Consider the following 22,024-nt stretch of genomic DNA (forward strand, 5'->3'; position numbering starts at 1 on the left):
TTTGATAACACATTTGTTTGTTAGAGCATTCCTATAGATTTGGCAGACTTTTCTATTTTTTTTCCTGTCATTTATGATTGAATATTTATAAGAATTGTATGTCTCTGATGTGAAATGCCAGGAGCAGCGATTTCCTGTGATGTAAATTTGGGGGTGGAGCCAGGGAACAAAAAAAACGTGAATAATCGAAACCGTGGTTAACAAAACCGCGAATAAGGAGGAGGAAGTATAATGCAACTTCTGGAAACAATAATATGGATGTTCCCGAGCAATGCTCCCCCAGCAAACTGCTAAAAGACCTCCTCCCCCCCCAAAGATTCCCTCCCATAGGGCAACCTCTATCAATCATTGTAGTCTAGGGGTCCAGCCAGGAATGATCTCCAGTCACCCTTATTTTAGCACATCTTTGTACCCCCCCCCCTTCCCCCGGTCTCCCTTCCTGTGAAAGAATGCACCGTTTCCAAAGTCCCTAATCCTAGTTCTTCCTTTATTATTCATTTATTCACTGCACTCTGTTAATACACTAATCTCCATTCAGAGCTGCTTCAGGCTGCAGGGAAAGTACTGCCATGGTAGATTTACATTTCAAGGCCACTTGGAAGTGAGAAGTAGTTTCAGGTTTTTTGAAGGCAGCAAAATACTAAGCAATGAGCAAATAAGATCGACAGCTACTCCTAGGTCCAGCAATAAGGACATCTACTACTACTACTATCATTACTTATTATTTCTATAGCTCCGCTAGACGTACGCAGTGCTGTACAGAACTTTGAAGGCATCGTCCCTGCTCAGAAGAGCTTACAATCTACTTATTTATTTATTTAAAAAATTTCTATACCGTTTTATAACAAAGCAGTTTACAAAATGGTTACGTACATTAAATGTTACAACAGACAGCATAGAACAGTCAATACTCAGAAAAAAAATGCATCAACACATAATTGTGTATTTTTAACACTTTTCTAAATGAACTCCTGCCGCTGCGTTTCCGAATTTGGCCAACAAGGGCATTCCATGGTTTTACCCCTGCACATGAAAAGGTCGTTGCATGGGTTTACGCATATTTCGGGTTGGCATTTGTGTTCAACAATGCAGGCCTTTCCGAACGCAGTGATCCTGTTGGTTGATAACTAGACATCTTACACAAGTGTTTTAGATTACAAGCATGCTTCTGGAATGAATTATGCTCGTAAACCAAGGTTTTACTGTACTAGAATAAGTCCAAATTTGTGCACCTGAAAGGCCGGTGTAAATGCTTGCGCTCAAGTGCAGTCAGATATGCATGCAGGTTCTAGAATACTATGCAACTAAGTACAAGACATGCCCCGACCCAAAGCAAAAAAAGAAAGACGGGGAAGGCCAATGCCATTCCAATTCAAAGTTAAAAAGCAGTTTTATTAGTCAAACTCAGTCTACCCTGGGCGCATCTTGCTAAGGGCGCGGCACCGCTCCTTGCCACATGCGCACACCCCTTGCCTTCCTCCGTACCTTTTTTTTACTTCCCCGGTGTGAGGTTGCTGCCCACGTGGGCATCGGCGCTCTCTCTGACGTCACTTCCGGGACCCGCACCTAGGAAGTGATGTCAAAGGGAGAGCCAACACCGACGTGGGCATGCTTCTCACATCGGAGAAGTTGGAAAGGGAAGGGAATGCGCCACTGCCTTGAGCACCGTTCACCCTTACTACGCCACTGGTGAAACTCGATGAAGATGTCTTGGTACGGAGATTTCTGCCTCGGAGGTCAACACATCAGGCCAGACGGGTATGGATACTAGTGTACACAATTTCAGACAAGTCCATTAGGAACCGTGTTCCCTAAATGGCGCTGTTGTCGGCAGCCACCTTAAAAGTGGCTTACGAAGGTGGGTCAATCGTGCGATAACACCGTTTAGTGAATCGTGCCTCCAGCAAAAATAGGGTTTTCATGGCCTACATTTCTGGCGCCTACCTTTGATGCCAATCACGCCTCCGGAGGCACCTCCTCATACCTAATGCCACTTCTGACATTGGCCAATAGGTACCTCCATAGGTGCAGTTCTGGCGCCATTATTATGCGGTATTTTAAATGGTGTGTTTTTTTCACTTCGGCACCCAAGTTAAGGCACTGTTTAGAGAATCCATGTCTAGTTGCATACATTATTGTGCTCAGCTGGCATTTGCATTACCAATGAGACTGACATCTTATAAAGCAGTGGTCTCAAACTCCAACCCTTTGCAGGGCCAACTTTTGGATTCGTAGGTACTTAGAGGGCCTCAGAAAAACTAGTTAATGTCTTATTAAAGAAATGACAATTTTGCATGCGGTAAAGCTCTTTATAGTTTATAAATCTTTCATTTTGGCTAAGTCTTAATAATAATATTGTCATTTATAGCTAATAAAGCCATTGTGACATCACTGATGAGTCTGGCTCTTATTGGTGGAATGAGGCATTATGACATCACAATCTCAGCTCTGCTTCCCAAAGGCAAACAAGATGTCATGGTTACAGTTTAGCCAGTGGTCTCAACTCCAACCCTTTGCAGGGCCACATTTTGGATTTGTAGGTTCTTGGAGGGCCTCAGAAAAAAATAGTTAATGTCTTATTAAAGAAATGACAATTTTGCATGAGGTAAAACTCTTTATAGTTTATAAATCTTTCCTTTTGGCTAAGTCTTAACAATAACATTGTCATTTATAGCTAAAGAGACGTAAGATCAAGAAGCTGTTTTATTTTACTTTTGTGATTATGATAAAACATGCCGAGGGCCTCAAAATAGGACCTGGCGGGCCGCATGTGGCCCCCGGACCGCCACTTTGAGACCACTGTTCCAAAGCATCTGCATGAGATTGTGTACATTGATATCCGTTACCCATCTGGTCTGATGTGTTGACTCGTGAGGCAGGTGCCTCCTCACTGATACGCAGATCTGTGTTGAGTCTGACGAATAAAACTGCTTTTTAACTGTATTGTTCCTCCTCTACTTTTCGTTTTTGCTTCCTGCTTTGTTTCGTAGGGGGTTTATCATGTTTTTAATTTATGTCCCTGACTCACTCGCACTCCTCCTAAGTCCATTAACCCCTTGCAGTTGCACATTATGGATGCTGCACTCCCAATTTGTTCAATCTCAACTAAGGGTAGTTATTTTCATAGTTATAACCAATAATTTATTGTTAATGTCAATTATCTGCTACAGTAATTGCTATATTGTTACATGTGCTACTGACATTATCCTATAACTTGTGCATGCAGCTTTGCACATTAAGCGTTCAATTGTGCATGCAAATTCATAGGATTAAGGAGATTTGTAATTGGTGTTGAATTTCCAGTTGAAATTCTCAATCCTATTTTATCTAAATCATTGTAATAACTGCACAAAGTTGCATATAATAAGAGTTAATCATTTCCATTCTAATAGTTTTCCAACTTTTACAGGGATAGAATTGCAAGATTATGAGGGCAGTATTGCATTCATTTCTAATTTGACTATCAATATTTCTGTATTATCAGAAGGAGGAACTTGTGAAGTTATAGCGGCACACAGATGCTGTAATAGGAATCGAATCGAGGAAAGGTCGCAGACTGTAAAATGTTCATGTCTACCTGGGAAAGTGGCTGGGACAACCCGGAATAGACCTTCCTGCGTCGATGGCAAGTAAATTATGACTATAATATCTCATTCTCTTTGTGTTCAAATTTGCCAATGACTTCTAATTATTCCAGGCTCTTAAAATGTGAACGGGCGGTCAGGAGTTGCAGGATATTGCACCACTGTGGGTCTTTAACGTCAGACAAAATTTGGTATGCTCAAATGCAAAGTCATGACTATAGGGAGAAATAATTCTTAGCCCTTGCTTGGTCCCATATTAGAAGTCAGGACCTAGGAAAGGGATCTTGGTGTCATTGTCAGCATGTCATGCATGGACAGCGTCAACTTTGTGTGCGACGACTGTCAAAAAGCAAGTATAATGGGCTCTTTTACTAAGCTGTGCTAAGGAATGAACTTAGCTCATCCCTATGTGCACTGTTATTATGGGAAATTGTAACCTGTAAACTGTGTATTATGTATATTGGTATAAGATCCCTGGTATGTGTCTAGTTGGGATACAAACTTGAATCGCAAAACTATGGTGAATTGCAACCTGTTAACTGCATATTATGTATGTTTAACTCGTAACCTATGCTGAGCTTTTGGTGGCGAGCGTAAATAAATAAATGTTTCTAATGTGGCCATCCAAAAGAGGTTTTTTGGGGTATGTCATGAATACGAAATATATGTGTGGTCATGTTAGCTTTACCGCATGCCAGATACAGGAGTCGTGAGGAAAAGGTGTCGAACACGCAGCAGTGGACGATCCAAAGCAAACTTTATTAAGTAGCAGCATGAGGTGAGCTGCATAGACCCGACACTGACAACGTTTCGGCAATTCTGCCTTTGTCGAGAGTCTCTCAAAAGAATAAATGTATATTCGTTGGTGGTGATGCAATTCACATTTCTTAAAACACAGAAATACAAGTAAATATACATAAAACTTTTTTGTGTAAGTTGTGCTTGGATTTTTATTTCCATCGTGAAGGTGTTTTCTAATGTGTCCCTGCTCCTTTAAGGGAGCATACCGCTCCTCGGCAGTCTTAAAGAGGTAGCGCCAACGGCACAGCAAGCAACAGAAGTAGAAACCAGCACAGCAGGCCATGGGCAAAGAGCACCACTGCTGGTCACAGGGCTAAATTTCAGCTCGGCCCAGAATACGTGGGAGGAGGAAGTGGTTTGGAAGGGAACAGATCTCCCTGTTGTACATGCACTCTTGAGAACTTGGTAAAACTACAAAACTGGATGTCTTTCTAATATGCCTAATTAACGCATTCTGTATGTGTATTTATTTGAGAACATGTTGACAGTCACTTATTTCAGTTTCTTGTTGCCCTGGGTAGTACTAAGTAAACAGATGTCTATTAGTACAAACAAGTAGCAAGACTTGAAAAACTATAATTTGAAAATGCCACATATTTTCATTCGAGTGATGGTAAAACTGGGTGCCTTTAAAAGGCCTGCTATATGTGACTTTGTAAAAGCGTGGGACTCTGAGTTCATCTTATGTTATTTGCACTTTATCACTAGCGGGCTGTCTTCTTTCTGCTAAAAATGGATTTATTTTATTTATTTGGCTGGAGAGATTTGCAAGGAGAGGTTTCAGACATGCTTCCCCCTTGGAAAGATTTATTTTTAGGAAGGATGACAGTGGCATAACTTGGATGACTGGTGAAATTACTAGCTTGGGACAAGGGGGTAAGGGAGTCATTAAAGCAGTGTATGGCAAACTATGTGTCGCGGTGAGATTCTGGGTGTGTCGCGAGACACCGGGGAGAAGGAGAGATGCCAACTGACTGGCTAGAGGACGACCTGTAGGCAGTGAGCCAGTGCCAGCGCCTCTCCTCCCTCCCCCTCTTCTCTTTCATCACTCTCCCCCCAGGCCCCATCTGGAGGGCCTTCGTGCATGCACGGACATCCTCGAGCTTCGGCCCCCAGTTTAGTATGCTGTGGCTTTGGAAAGTTTGCAAGACACTGCTTTAAAGAAAAGGCTGCCATTGAAAATCAGTGCCAGCCAGGAGCCAGTCATATTTAAGCACCCAAGCTGAGCTCTCTGGAGATAGTTCTACACCTGGGTATCTCCCCAAAGAGCAGGTGGTAGGAGCTTATTCTTTATCAGGATCTAGGTGCCTACGATCCTAATATAACAGGCAACCCTTTGTACATTCCTTTAAAGGAGGAAAAGAGCTCAGGAGATCCATGGGTTAAACACTCCGTCCTACAAAAGGACAATCATACCACCCGTTATTATGTACCTATCTCAATCATAGGTCTCAAAATCCTCCATTTTTAATTTTACAATGGTTTACACCAACATTTTTTTCTTTGTTGATATTATCAGGACAGTGCTTTTAAGATCGACAAATCTGCACCTTTAAATATTTAACATTGAAACTATCATTTCACAAACACTTTTCTGAAACAATAGATCTTCAGGCAGTCCAAATTTTGTAGATCTTGACAGAGTACCAGTTTAACCCCGTATCGGAGCACCTAATATTTAGGTGCTCAGACTTAAACCGGCCAAAGACTGGCATAAGAGTGGACACCTAAATCCAGCAGACACAGGTTGGCTGAAGTGGAGGAGGCCCCTAAAGCTCCTTCTGGCTCTGGACAAGTCACCCAACTGTCTATTGCTCCAGATACAAAAACACCACTAGGGACAGAGAAAGTACCTGCATATATCATTTTTTTTTTTTTAATCTGACATTTTTTCATGAAGAGATTCACACAAAGCAGTTTACAATTCTTTCAGTAGTAATCAGGTACTCAAGTATTTTCCCTATCTGTCCCCTGCTCAGTGGCGTAGTAAGGGGGGATCCACCCCGGGTGCCGGCACCCGTCGTCCTCTCTGCCCCCCTGCTCCTTACCGACCCCATTTTTAGATCACTTGTCCCGCTGTCCCCACGTACAGCTTCGGGACGCCAAAATGTCCCGTTTTCTGAAAAAGCGTCCCGAAGCTGTACCGATAACGTCGATCACAATCCAACGCCGACACAGCAACAGACTAGGTGCCCCTCCCCCCCCCCCGACATCAATTCTGAAGTCGGAGAGGAAGTTCCAGGCCAGCTAATTGCTGCCTGGCTGGCCCAGAACTTCCTCTCCGACGTCAGAATTGATGTCAGGGGTGGGGGGGTGGGGGGAAGGAGCAAGGCTTGTGCAGTCATTGAACGCACCTGGCCTGTTGCTGTGTCAGCGGCGGTGGCTTGGAGAAATTGGCGGCAGCTTGGGAGGTCAGGGAGAAAAAAAAGAAAGGGGGTGGCAAGGAGAGAGAAATAAAGACAGAAAGAAAGAAAGAGAAAGAAATGAAAGAAAGAAAGGATGCACAGTCAGAAGGAAGTGCAACCAGAGACTCATGAAATCACCAGACAACAAAGGTAGGAAAAATGATTTTATTTTCAATTTAGTGATCAAGATGTGTCAGTTTTGAGAATTTATATCTGTTGTCTATATTTTGCACTATATTTAACGGGATCCGGGGGGGGGGGGGTGTCCTGTACCGTTATAAGCTGGTCTCTGGCACGTTTGGGTTCACTGTGGGCTGCAGTGTCTCTTTCTCTCTCCTGCTGTTACGATAGACATTGGAAAAACCAAGCTTATCCTTGAAATCAGAGTAACACAGAATCTTTCTATTCTTTGGGACTGTGCCAGGTACTTGTGACCACAGTTGGAAGCAGGCTACCGGGCAACATGGACCATTGGTCTGACCCAGTGTGGCTATTCTTATGTTCCTATGTACTCGACTGGAAATCGTAATACCTGTAATCCTTTCCCTCTACTATTCTCTTTTCTTTTAAAGATGTTCTCTATCTTCTGTCTCTGTCGTTAATTATATTACTGTTTGAACGGAATGGCAAATGCCTAATATACTTGAAATTATTTCCTTCTATATATTAAAAGTTGCATGTGAAATATTAGAAGACAAAAGGTCACAAGAAGCATCAGGAAAAACATGATTTGAACCTTGATTTCCCTGGTCCTTGGCCCACTTCTCTAAACCAGTAAACTATTCCTCCGCTGTACATTTCTGTGACTAGACTCCTAAAAATAAAACCCTTAAATCAAGCCAGTTTCTCTCATAGTCACAAAGTCAATATTTTTCCATTGATCTAACATATAACTTAGATGGCATCAAAAGACTTGCTTCTTTTTTACTTCATATAAAAGTTCTTTCAATCATTTCTTATTCCTTTAGAAAGAAAAAAGTGTTATTATAAAGCTAACGTGCAAGCTTCTCATCCCTCTACCTGTGCCATGCCCTAGATAAGATATCTTTGGGTTCCATATTATTAATGTGCTGTCTGTATGAATAACGAGCCAGGCTGGTGAATTATTTCACACTCCTGGGAAAATCTATGGGCCTGTCCTCCTTCAGCACTGCTGAAATCTCAGCAAGCGATTCATATTTTTTTTTTTTGATTCGGTGAATTCAGATGACTTTATCCGCAAATGGTGGTGGTGGGGGAAGCATTTTGTTCTCTGCAACTCCAACAGATGCACAATATAGAGTAACACGGGGGTAAATTTTCTGAGGGGTAGCAATTGAAATTAATGCTAGCTTTTTAATGAATGCATATATTCGGTGCAGGATTAATTAATTATATGCAGTATACAGCCCCATTTTGGACATAACATAGAAATTGGAATTGGTGCATTCAGGTTGAAATATGTAGAATTCTGGTACTGTTTAGAAAAAGATACCATACCATACAATGTCTTATACCCTGCAAAATTCAACAGGGATTCTATGCAGCTTACAATAAGATATCAGATCTACCAGCATAGAGACGTTTTTTAAATCCATGCAGGAATGCCTGGCTATGCACTGACTATATATGGCAAGCAGTGACGCAGTAAGGGGAATACGAGGGGAGGGGGACTGGACTGCCCCAGGTGCGGTCTTCCTCGGGGCGCTGGCACCCCTGCTGCTCTCCGCCCCCTCCCCCTCCTCCCCCTGCCGCAAACGGCTCTTAAGTGTCGAAGGGAGGCTGAGTCGTTGAGGACCAGATTCTCAAAACGTCACGATAAAAAAAAAACAAAAAACGATGGGCCGCTGTCACAGCCATCATTGCGGCGATTTTGAGAAGGCGAGTCGTCCTCAAAACACACACATGCAAATGAGGTTGGCGGAGAGCAGCGAAGGTTCACTAAATTTACATGAGATGAATCGCCGGTGATAAGTGATCGGCATGTGCGCATAATTGATGCGGGCCGCTGATTCTGGATGATGTGAAGGATGAATTGGAGAACACGTGAATTGTTTGATCAGGAGCACTGGTATCAAGGGCACGGAAGACAATGGAGGACAGTTTAAACAAAATTCGAGCAACTATGGGTAGCCAGTGAAGTTTTTGGTAGTAGACAATAAGGGTAAGCGGCACCCAGGGTGGTGGTGCCCCTCCCCCACCCTCTTCCCCTTTTTAACTTATCTGGCATAAGCAGCACGCCCACATCGGTATCAGCTCGCCCTTTGACGTCACTTCCTAGGTGCAGGTCCCAGAAGTGATGTCAGAGAGAGCCCCGATGCCAATGCTTCTTTTATCTCTGTTGTCTATTTCACTCAAATGGTAATGTGGATGAACTTATCTTTGCAGTGGGAACACCCCTGACCCACTCATGCTCCTCCCATTGCCACGCCCGCTTGTGGGCTACACACAATGACATTTAGGGCAGATGATTGCGTAACTCCTAATTACTGCTAATTACGTGCCAGTTAAATCCAATAATTGATTGTTAGCACCTAACTGACTAGTTTACGTGCACATCTGCAATCCGTTCCCAGAGTTGGGATCTGGGAGTTTGCACTTAAAATCAACTAACCATAGATATGAGACGGTTATGCCCATGTGGAACAGTTTGGGAGTTCAATTTGAATCTTGATCTGAATTAGTGCTGGCTACTTTCTCCTAGGTAAACTAATTTCATATGACAATGGTCAAGGTTATCTAATTTATTATCTAATTTGTACTTTATGAAAACATTTGATCTTGAATGTTGTGTACATTATCAAAATGATTTTCTATCCATTTCCTTGCTTATTTTGCTCTCCGTGATTATTACAATTTTTTTAGAAAGCTTTAGAGTGTTGAATAGATGGTTATCTTGTGCGATGCATTGATCGGATCAAGCAGTAAATTAACAGCAGCGGAACACCATTAAATTTTAAACTTAATTGCCTTCTACTCTTAATTTCTACTGAATATAATCAATAGTTGCCAGAAGAAAGTTAAAAGAGTTATTTAGTGAACATCTATTTCCTGCAGCATAATGGAAAACCACTGTTTCATCTTCTCATTGATGCAAATAGCTTGCAACTGAAGTGTGTCCACTTAAAGATTTTATCTAAAGGCTTTATTTTTCATTCTGTCTTGATTAGTCGTCTTCCCTACCAAGGAAAAACAAGATTTATAATGTATTTGTTTACGTTTTCGCTCCCCATCTGCATAGCATCAGTAGACGAGTTGGTCAATTTCTGCATCTGGGCATTCCTGAATGTAAATGTACTTTCAAACCGTACATTTAAGCATGTGTGCTAGGCTCAGGGTCATATCTTTGGAGGCAAATTGTTTATGAGGACTGTGACAGGTTGACATGTCGCAAACAGTCTAATCCGTAAGGTCACAGTAGTGTATTAATTGGCTGCCAACGGACACCCTAGGGCAAAGAAGAGATCAAGTTATAAAAATTTGGCCAGAATTTCTACTGTATTTTGAGTTGCTGCCCAGTGAATTAAATTGCCATGTGCGACACGACATGAATACAGATTCCTGTAGTCCAGTGTTGCTTTAGAAGGCAAAGCTTGGCATTTAGCCATGTTTTTTTCAATGTGCACATGTATGGAGAATGTTGCCTGCCAAAATGGGTTCTTTGAAAAATTTCCATGGCATGTTTGGGTAAAGTCATATCTAGTGCAGGTGTTTCCAGGATGATGTCGAGGTGGGAAAGGAAAAACCGTATGAAGTACGTGCATTGTTTTGATCAGAAATAGTACCTAAAGTAAAAAAAAAGGGAAAGAGGTACAAATGTCTATGGGTATTTTATCCTGCGACTATTTTCAGAACAAAATGGGGTGGACCACTGGGATAATAGTCCTACCAATGTTTTTGGGTGTGGGGATGGGACCAAAGATTGGTATGTTTGCCCCATCCTGCTAACAAGATGATTTACTGCCCCTAGTCACATGTGTTGCATCTATTTCATAAAGGCAAGATGGCTGCTTGAAAGCTATGCAAAAAAAGGAAAGATGCCCCACGAAGAAATTGCAGATAATGAAGAAGTGGGGATGGAATTGTACACATCAGGGATACACAAGTAGGTGAATATTTGTTAAGAAGGACATGGCGTTACTCGAGAGGGTTCAGAGGAGAGCGATGCGTCTGATAAAGGGGATAGAAAATCTTTCATACGCTGAGAGATTGGAGAAACTGGGTCTCTTTTCCCTGGAGAAGAGGAGACTTAGAGGGGATATGATAGAGACTTACAAGATCATGAAGGGCATAGAGAAAGTAGAGAGGGACAGATTCTTCAAACTTTCAAAAAATAAAAGAACAAGAGGGCATTCGGAGAAGTTGAAAGGGGACAGATTCAAAACGAATGCTAGGAAGTTCTTCTTTACCCAACGTGTGGTGGACACCTGAAATGCGCTTCCAGAGGGCGTAATAGGGCAGAGTACGGTACTGGGATTCAAGAAAGGATTGGACAATTTCCTGCTGGAAAAGGGTATAGAGGGGTATAGATAGAGGATTACTGCACAGGTCCTGGACCTGTTGGGCCGCCGCGTGAGCGGACTGCTGGGCACGATGGACCTCAGGTCTGACCCAGCAGAGGCATTGCTTATGTTCTTATTTATTAAGAGTCAATAAAACAGTTTCGAACTCAAATAAATACTTATCTTGTGACAAATATTCATCTACTTGTATATCCCTGGTTGATGTTTACAGTTCCATCCCCACTTCTTCATCCTTGAAAGCTACGGCATAAAGCAGTGGTCTTCATTAATTTTTAAGTCAGGTCCAACTTTTAGCCAGGGGTCTATCATAATCACCAGTTTTTTCTAAGGAAGCAAAACGTTTGGAAAAATTTGATGTCCAGTGATGTCAGTGTCCTGAGGGAGCTCTACAGGTAGCCTTTGCCATTACTGCCATAGATGTGAAAGACCTGTTACAGGAACTACAGAAGTGTGTAGGGTAAATGGGCAAGATTACTAAAGCCACAAAAGGATTTCTATTTTGAAATCTTTGGGGGTCGATATTCAAAGTGATTGAAGTGGCCAGAAATGGCTCCTGGGTGATGTGGAGGGGTATTTTCAATATGACGTCTAAATCCGATTTTGGATGTTTTGGGAAAAACGACCAAAACTCCAGTAGAGAAAACAGCCATTTTCAAACCAGAAAAAAAAAAAATCTATCTTTTTTGTTTCAAAAATGGCCATTTTCTGGATGTGTATGTCCTCCGTGCGTCTTTATCTTTTTGAACCGCCACCTAACGTGACATTTTTAGAGAATTTGGACCATGCCACATATTATAAATAAGATATCCAGTTATGCAGTTTTACAGGATCATTCAGGGAGCCGTGGCATTGGGATTAATAATGACAGTTGAATTTAATTATCATCATTCAAGAAGAAGGAGTCCAGGAGCCTGGCATTTCATGGAGAGGCACACAAGGTTGTTTCATACTCTTCGAATGGCCCTGTTGTCTGTGTTGGAAGAAAGCTTAGATGATTAAAGCTTTTAGACTGCTCCTATTGCTGACAAGCTTGTTCATTCTGCTGCCCTTAAATATCTCTTCTCTCTCCTTATACACCTCTTAGAGAGCTCCGTTCCTCATATCAGTTGCTCTTAGCTGTACCCTTCTCCTCCACTGCCAATTCCAGACTTTGTTCCTTTCATCCAGCTGCCCCCTTTGCCTGGAATAAATTACCTGAGTTTGTTCACCAAGCCCCTTCCCTTGTTTAAGAGCAGACTGAAAGCCCAGCTTTTTTTATGTAGCCTTCAATTCATAACCCTACTCCAACCCAGCCAGCAGATTAACCGTTCCCCTTAACTGTATTCATGACATCCTGTTTCTGTCTTGTCTGTTTAGATTGTAAGCTCTTTTGAGCAGGGTCTGTCTTCTTTGTGACTCTGTACTGCGCTGCGTGCGTCTGGTAGCGCTATAGAAATAATTCATAGTAGTAGTGTGAAGAGTTCCAGTCTTTGGGAAGCAGAGCTGAGATTGTGATGTCATAGTGGCTCATTCCACCAATAAGAGCCAACCTCATCAGTGATGTCACAATGGCTTGATTGTCCTGTACTCCCCTCTGCCCTCCAACCCAGTCAGTAGATTAACCCTTCCCCTTAACTGTATCCACGACATCCAGTTTGTCTGTCTTGTTTGTCTTTCGAGTAGGAACTTCCTTCTTTGTGGCTCTGTACAGCACGGTGTATTAGAGAATGACACGGTGACAAAATTCATCACCGTTCCCGTCCCCGCGGATAACCGCGGGAAACCATCTTCATGTCATTCTTTAAGGAAAGAGGGAAGAATCAGAGTATGAATGGCCACAACCACTGACCCGCAAGCTTTGCTTTGAAGAATGCTGGTGCAGAAGGACTGAGGTTGAAATAGACACTAGAAAATGACATGGGATTATTTCCCGCGGTTATCCGCGGGGACGGGAACGGTGATGAATTTTGTCACCGTGTCATTCTCTACTGTGTATGTCTGGTAGTGCTATAGAAATAATTAATAGCGGTAATAGTAATAAACATTTGTGCCGCAGATCTTGTTTTAGCAGGCTATTTAGAACTTATTGGTCTGTGATTGTCTCTCTTCCACTCATAACATTTTGCTTGTATTCTTCCTCCTCGTCTCGTAAAGGCACAAATAATTGTATTCTACTCCTATTGCATTCGCGATACCATTTATGTGCTGCTGTGAATATGTCCACTTTTGCTGCTGAACTGAATTTGTAATACAGTACTATGGACAGAATACAGATTTTTGCATCTTAATACTCTGCCGGGATTGCCTTTTTATCATTTCTGCCAATACACTCATCATGGTTGGGTGTTTTTCCCATTGAAACGCATTCATTTCAAGTAAGCGTGTGCTGTTAAACCACTACATTAGACCAATATGAAATTCAACACGCGGACGGAAAAAAACCACTGCAGACATCCACAGCAGGCTGTGAATGGAAGTTAAACGACCAGGAGTGCTTTGAAGCCAGCTGGACCCCAGCCAGCTGCCCGTAGGAGAGTCCCAGCAGATCTTCACCGCTTTTTAGAGAATGATATAGCTGTGGTATACATTACTCCGATTTTGGCATTTTCGTTTTCCATCTGGCTACACTATAATCTGTCTGGATCTCAAACTAGTGGCGTTAATTCCAAGCATAATTTCTCGTTCTTATGTATTTTGCACATAAAGTCAGAATGTTCAGGACGATGAATTATATTAAACTACAAGTCTTGTACACGACAAAGACTTATGAATTCATTTGCTTCTTTGGCTTGGGGCCCAAACTTAAATTTGTTGTGTTAAACACTCCCCCCCCCCCCCCCAATCTTAATCAGTTGGAAACTGAGTTTCTTGTTTGCCTACTGTAGGATAGCAGTACAAAAAATACCCCATAAAACAATTTATTTGGAACACTGTGTTTAGGGAACATATTTGATATAAAGAAACATGGTCTTACTGCAAATAGTCTGTCTTATTCTTCAGTAAGAAAGTTTCTTTCTGGTTTTCAGGAACAAAGTGTTTCTCCTTTATGACATAATTGATCTTATTCTCTATACAATGAAGAGTTTTGGTTCATTGGGAAGCAGAAATCCGCTGAGCTAATTCCTCCCTAGAAACATGACTGCAGATAAAGACCAAATGGCCCATCCAGTCTGCCCATCCGCAGCATCCACTATCTCCTCCTCTCCCTAAGAGATCCCAAGTGCCTGTCCCACACTTTCTTGAATTCAGACACAGTCTTTGTCTCCACCACCTCTACTGGGAGACTATTCCATGCATCAACCACCCTTTATGTTAAAAAAAAAAAAAAAAATTTCCTTAAATTATTCCCAAGCCTCTTAACCTCATTCTATGCCCTTTCACTCTGGAGTTTCCTTTCAATTGAAAAAGACTCACCTCTTGCATATTTATACTACATAGGCTTTTTAAACATCTCTATTATATCTCCCCTTTCCCGCCTTTCCTCCAAAGTATACATATTGAGATCTTTAAATCTGTCCCCGTAGGTCTTATGATGTAGACCAGTGTTTTTCAACCGCTGTTCCGCGGCACACATGTTGCCTGGTGTGCCGCAGGGCCGCCGGGCCCGGAGCTGACAGGGGGCCCGAGGCAGGGGCGCCAGTAGCTCGCCAAGGCAAAGTGAGTCTATCACCCAGGACTCACTTTGTCTTGGCGAGCTAATCTATCGAGCCGATAAGTCTTCTTCTCCCCGACGTCAATTCTGCAGTCGGAGAGGAAGTTTGGGCCAGCCAATCGCTGCCTGGCTGGGCGGAACTTCCTCTCCGATTGCAGAATTGACGTCAGGGAGAGTATGCGTCGGCGTCGGCTTTGGGGCCTGTTATCCATTGGTGGGTCCTGTTCCCCGATGGCAGCGGCAGTGGCAGTGGCTTGGGGAACGGCAGGGAGAAAGAAAGAAAGGGGGCAGGCAGGGAAACAGAAGGAAAGAAGAGAAACAAAAAAAAAAGAAAGAAAGGTCAGGGAGAGAGGAAGAAAAAGTTGGGGGAGGGAATGAGGTGTGGAGGAGAGAAAGCATACAGGCTGATAGAAGGGAAGAAAGATTGGATGCACAGTCAGAAGAAGAAAGTGCAACCAGAAATCACCAGACAAGGTAGGAAAAATGATTTTATTTTAAATTAGCAAAGTGGAGGCAGTATTACCACAGTTTTCAAAGGAATTTGCCCAAATAACTTAATAGTTAACTGGGTAAATTCCCAGAGATGAAAACTTCCCTTCACTTACTATGCACAGTTCTGAATTTATATCTGCTGTCTATATTTTACAATATGGTCACCTTTTACTAAACCGCAATAGTGGTTTTTAGCGCAGGGAGCCTATGAGTGTCAAGAGCAGCGCTGGACATTCAGCGCAGCTCCCTGCGCTAAAAACTGCTATTGTGGTTTAATAAAAAGGATAGAGGGTATATTTGTCTATTTTTGTATGCTATAAAAACCAAATACAGAGAGAGACTGAGAGCTGTTGACGAAGAGCTACGTGTGTGTCTTTCTTCGATTCCAGCCAGAATATCAGCTTTGTGTTCAGCCAAACAGGCCCAGGTTTCGCACTGAATAAAGTATTTTATAATTTTTATAATTTTTATTTTGTAATAAAGTAATTATAAAATACTTTCTTTGTGTTTATTTGATTCCTATTCAAGAGAATTACTTTATATATAGTCAATATAGGCAGAGAGTTAAATTTTTTAACATTTTCTAATGGTGGTGTGCCTCGTGATTTTTTTCATGAAACAAGTGTGCCTTTGCCCAAAAAAGGTTGAAAAACACTGATGTAGACCATCAACTATTTTAGTTGCCTTCTTCTGGACTGATTCCATCCTGTTTATATCTTTTTGAAAGTGTGGTCTCCAGAATATTCTAAATTAGGTCTTACCAGAGTCTTATACAAGGGCATCAATACCTCTCTGGCTTATGGTTGTATAAGTGAAATAACCACAAAGGAAAGTTACTTACCGTAACAGGTGTTATCCGGGGACAGCAGGCAGCTATTCTTAACATATGGATGACGTCATCCATATGTTGAGAATAGGCTGCCTGCTTGTCCTGGGATAAACTGATTTTCTAATGCAAGCTTATTGTAAAGGCATGTTTGGAAGGCAGTTTGTATACTACTTGCAGTGTTGCATATATACTCGAATATAAGATGAGATTTTTGGGCCAAAAATGGGGATCTTGTCTTATATTCAAGTCAGCACCTATCTATCCCCCTCCCTGACTTGTTACAGGCCTCCGCCAGCCTTCCGTTTGACCTGGTGAGCCAGGACAGGAGGGAACCCTCCCTTCTTCAGTCCCAGTGGACTCTGTCAATTTTTTTACCTTCCTCCTGCATCCCCCCGTGTACCTTTTTGAATCCCCGGAGATCCAGTGGTATATCGGGCAGGAGTGAGCTTTCTGCACTCCTGCCCCACACTGAGCACCTCCCATAATAGCTGCCTTGAGTTCTCACGGCCCAGCGGTGTTCCAGACAGGAGTGAGTTTTTTGTGCTCCCTGAATGGCTGCTGCCTGATACACCACTGGACCACCAGGGATTCAAAAAGGTACGCAGGGGAGGCGGGAGGAAGGTAAAAAGATTGATAGAGTCCACCGGTATAGGGAACGGGAGGGATCCCTCCTGTCCCGGCCTACCACTGGACCACCAGGTCATACAGCAGGATCGGCAGGCTTCAGGTGGGAGAGAGGGGGGACAGGATACAGGGCAGGGAGGGGGGACAGGGTGCAGAGCCTGGTAAGAAGAGAGGGGGGGGGACAGGGTGCAGAGCCTGGCAGGGAGGGAGGGGGCGCTGAGTGCAGAGGCTAGCAGGGGAGGGAGTGAGAGGGGGGGCAGGGCACAGATCCTGGCAGGGTACATGGATATTAACACCCCCCCCATCTTATATTCGAGTCAATCTTTTTTGAGGAAAAAGGGTACCTCGTCTTATATTCGGATCAACTTCTATTTGAGTATATACGGTATTTAACATGCATTCAAAATTTCTGTAGTGCCCCTTAACTTCAAACTAGCATGGATTAAATTAGTGCACATTAAAATGTTTTAATATGTGTTTTAAAAAATGTCATTAGAATAAGGCACTTATTTTAGAAGTAGAGGAATGTCTCAAAAGGCTGAAATGGACGTCTTTGAAACATACAAGTACCGATTTTGCAAAGGCAGAAAAAGAGCATTCAGCACTGCAGTATGTTCAAATAGCTCCATTACAGAGACTGAGAGAGTAATAATTAGGAAGGTATATTAGTAAGAAATTTTGTGAAACATACGAGATGCATCTAGTGATTCTTTCGGTCCAGCTTGTTGGAAAACGAGCTAGAAACTGAGGGACAGGCACACGTTGTCTTTTCATTTTCTTGGGTGACAAGTTTTTTATATATATAGTGGGCTCATTTCTGAAAAATCTTCCTTTTGAGCCGTTACTACATCCACTTCCTTTTCTGGCAGAGCTGCCATGTTCAGCAGCCTTTCTAGGTGTCCTGATAACTAATTGATAGGTTTGTAATGGAACTGGCCTCAGTGGTTGATAAACTCGCATTTCTCCAACCTCCATTCTGGAGGTTCTCAGAATGAAATATTAAGATTTAGGAGGGGGGGGGGGGGGGGTGAACAACTGACAGCCAGAAACCCTAGTCTCATGACACTAGGTAAAATTTCAGCAATAGCAGCCTCAGGGCAGAGGCCTTTCAGCAACTTCTAGATAATAGATGGGAAATGAAACCTGAAAGATTGATGGATTTTGAATAAAATAGTGACATATCACACAGATGCTCAGTTGCCATATTAATGAAGAGCCACTGCAAGGTTATTTTCTTTGCTCTTTTTTTGTCCGGCATGGGCTGGAGATCTGGTGACTGTGCATAAAATCATTATTCTTATTAACGTCATTTATATAGAGAATAATAGTTCATATTTTCTAGTAGGGCTGTGCATATAGCACGCCTTAAAAATTTTATTCCACCAAACTGATTTAACCTGTTAACCTACAAACTGATGTGCAAAAGCCTATAACTTTCACCCTCTCTCTCTATGCTACTGGTTCACTTTTCTCTCTCTCCTCCTACTAGGCCTTCCTTCCTCTCTCTCTCTCTCTTTCTCTCTCTCTCAATAGTCACCCCCCCTCTCTTTACTCTTTCTCAATGACCTTCCCCCCCAACAGTGACTCTCTTTCAATAATCCCTTTTCCCTCTGGCCATCCTCACTCCTCACCCCCCACTTGTACTGAGTACTGAGAGTAGAGTCTAGGGTACTGGCATAGTAAATGTGGGGGCAAGTGGGCAGAGCACCCCTGGCACCAACTTGGCAGGGGTACCATCATCTCTCCTCCCTCTCTGCACCCCAACACAGGGGAAATCTCTTAAAAATGTATTTTCCACCCCACCCCCATACCTTTTGTTACCAGTAACAAGCAGGGTCTTTCCCTGCTTCTTTTATCAGTCTCACCCCCTCTCTGTTTGTGGGACCAGGAAGTGACATCACAGGGCAGGCTCAGCAAGCATGAGCTGGGGGTAGGAGACAAAGTTTAACGCGCGGTATTATGCGCGTTAAACCCCTACCGCAGCTTGATAAAAGGACCTCTAGGTTTAGTGTGCCCCGGCTCAAAAAGTTTGTGAGACACTGGCATAGAATTTAGCGGTATTTGCAGTATAGAAGTGAGTTTCGATGTTATGTTATGTTAAAAGAATAGACGTCCCATAGAAACCCTTTACAGAATTGCCCTCTATCTTTTAGAAGCCCAGTCTCCCAAGATTCTTCCTAGTCAATGTTCAGTCCTTTTTCTAATCCTATAAAAAAAAAAAAATCAAAAAATCAAATACACATGTTATGGATCCCAGCAGTCTGTTAGCTTTAGATTTATAAAGAATTCACATACTGTATTCTTTCATTTTAATCTTCACCTCCCCTAGAATTTTCAAGTCCTGAAACCTGTAATTGGCTTAGCAACCCATGACACTCCAACAAAGCAAAAGGAACAATGCGTCTCATTCAGCTCTCCGAGATGTTGCTTTTCAAGCAATAGGTGATCTGGAGGTTACAGACGCGTCTATCGTATTCTTTATCAGTTTTATAGATCTGAAGTTCCTTAAAAGGTTTTGCCTACCCCTGCGCCGTTTCCCTTGTCTGAAATCTCCATCAGCGCCGGCAACTTCTCGCCGGGAGTCTGAGTTTTCTTTTTAATCTAATCCATTTAGAAAATGACTCACAATTTATTGAATTAAGTAGAAAAAAAACTTGATATCTTTTCATTAGACCGACAAAGTATTTTTCACTACAAGCATCTGACATGTGTTCCCCATGTAATTTTTATTTATATCAATCTTCTGTGGTGGAACTAGATTAGAATTAAATACCTCACATTTACTGTACATTTACAAAAATCATTGGCCTGGTTCTGCAAGCTAACCTAATGCCCTGGTATCCTGATTTCTCCATTTATAATGAAGAGCAGCTCAGGAAGTATTTATTTATTTATTCAGTTTTCTAAACCTCTCTCCCAGGGGGAGCTCAGAACGGTTTACATGAATTTATTCAAGTACTCAAGCATTTTTCCCTGTTTGTCCTGGCAGGCTCACAATCTGTCTAATATATTTGGGCAATGGGGGAATTAAGTGACTTTCCCAAGGTCACATGGAGCAGCCTGGGTTTGAACCCCCCTCAGGGTGCTGAGGCTCAAGGTTCAAATCCTGCTTCTGCTACTGAGGATCCCTGAGACATTGAACAAGTCCCTTCACTCTTGTCTCAGATGCAGCTGCTGATGTGTAAAAGTGTGACAAGGACTGTGCAGTGGTTTACTTTCTAAACTAGATTGATTGAGTGGCTTCTACATCTGTAAGCAGACGTGTTTCCACGTGCAAATAACTAACATGTTTAAATAGCTTGTGAAGGGTTGAGTGGTATAGCGACGGGTGTCCCTAAGAACACTCCCTCACTGAGGTTGCAGTTTAGCCACCTAAACCTGCCATGTCAGAGGCCAAGTCAAAGGAGCGGGCCTCAAGATAGGAGGTGGTCAAATGTTGTAGCCCTGAGTGAAGGAATCTTCCTAGGGTGTTTCTGTTGTACCTGTGGAGGAGGTGCGCCGCCACTGCTTCTGCTAGTTTCAGGCCTTCAGGTTTGCGCTCTGAGGGGGGGGATGTGGGGGAACCCCCCTATACTTAGAAGTCCTGGCGCTCCCTTTGGGGGGGAGCCCCCCGCCACTACATTGAAAACTCCCGTTCTTCTTTCTTCAGGAGTTTTCACTGTTTTTTTGGGAGTGGATTCCCCCCCCCCCCCCCCCCCAACAGGAGCACCAGAACTTCTAAGTGTACTGGGGGGGTTCCCCTCCCCCCTCCCACAATCCCCCTCTGAGTGCAAACCTGAAGGCCTGAAACTGGCAGAAGCAACGGCATGCATTAGTCCTGCGTGCAAACGTCACACGGGTTTGTCAGCTCACCAATGTCTGGCGCACTTTAGTTATGGTATCAATCTGGGCATTTGCACTGGTTCTGAGATAGGTGCGCCAGCTAACTCCTTGTTGGGACCTGGGGCGTGCACCACTGATCAACGGAGCGATTGTGCTTACTCTCTTTGGTGTTTAAAATCCTCTCAGAATTTTCTGTGGAAAGTTATTCCACTTGCTTCTTTAATTGGTTCTTCTAGGCCAGGGCTACTTAATTCTAGTCCTTGAGGACCACAGGCAAGCCAGGTTTTCAGGACATTGACAATGAATATACATGAAAGAAATCTGCATGCACTGCCTTCTAGGTATGAAAATCTTTCTCATGCATAGTCATTGCAGATATCCTGAAAACCTGGCCTGTCTGTGGGTCTCAAGGACCGAAACTGAGTAGCCCTGCTCTAGGCCAATGCTTCTCTGCCCTGTCCTGGAGGCACACCTAGCTGGTCAGGTTTTCAAGATCACACAGTGAGCTTGCATGAAGGATGGTTGCATATAACGGGCATCTGACAAATGCAAATTTGTTATGACTATTTATTGTGGTAAATCTAAGAACTTGACTGCCTAGATGTGTTTCCAGGAGAGGATTGTTGCTGGAGGATGTGGTTACAGCGGTTAGCATATCTGGGCTTAAAAAGAGGTTTGGACAAGTTCCTGGAGGAAAAATCCATAGTTTGCTATTGAGATAGATGTGGGGGAAGGTGCTGCAGTCCCTGGGATTGGAAGCATGGAATGTTGCTACCATTTGGGATTCTGCCAGATGCTTGTGACAGAGATTGGCCACTGCAGGATACTGGGCTAGATGAACCATCGGTATGACCTAGTATGGCTATTATGTTCTTATGATGTCCAGTTTTGTAAAATCTGCCATTTATTGTGTAAGTGCCAACACTAGCATGCATAGGTTAGAAAATTGGCCAGCATGCTCAAAAAATTGAATGAATGAATGAATGAATGAATATCACTCTTTTTGTACTGTAATCCTTATTAAAATGCCTGTTCCTGATGGGCAAGCTGCAATCTACATGCATATTTCCTGGTATCCTTATACATATTTTACTAAAAGTTCAGCAGTCATTGAGCCTGTCTGCTAAATACTTGTGGAATTGTTCAAATTCTGACCTGGTAATGCAGATAAGTTGGTTTAAAGCTTGATCTTTTCTTTGTCCTTGTAGAACTAGAGTAGAGGTGGGCAGCCTAGATAGAAAACTGATTCCCCATTCCAACTTTCTCCTTCAACAATTTGTTTTTCCCGTCTTCCCTTCTGGCCTGGATGGTCAGAAACTCTCTCTCTCTCACAA

General features: G+C 42.9%; 1 protein-coding gene across 2 annotated transcripts in view; it reads left to right on the plus strand.

Annotated features, from left to right (window-relative positions):
* TAFA1 (TAFA chemokine like family member 1) overlaps positions 1–22,024 on the plus strand; it is a 309,921-nt gene that overhangs the window by 264,207 nt on the left and 23,690 nt on the right. For both annotated transcript variants that reach the window (XM_033926734.1, XM_033926735.1), the window contains exon 4: positions 3,485–3,625. In XM_033926734.1, the coding sequence (XP_033782625.1) occupies positions 3,485–3,625 (141 nt within the window). The remainder of the gene's footprint in view (positions 1–3,484; positions 3,626–22,024) is intronic.

This window comes from Geotrypetes seraphini, chromosome 17 (genome assembly GCF_902459505.1).
Source record: "Geotrypetes seraphini chromosome 17, aGeoSer1.1, whole genome shotgun sequence".
Lineage (NCBI taxonomy): Eukaryota > Metazoa > Chordata > Amphibia > Gymnophiona > Dermophiidae > Geotrypetes > Geotrypetes seraphini.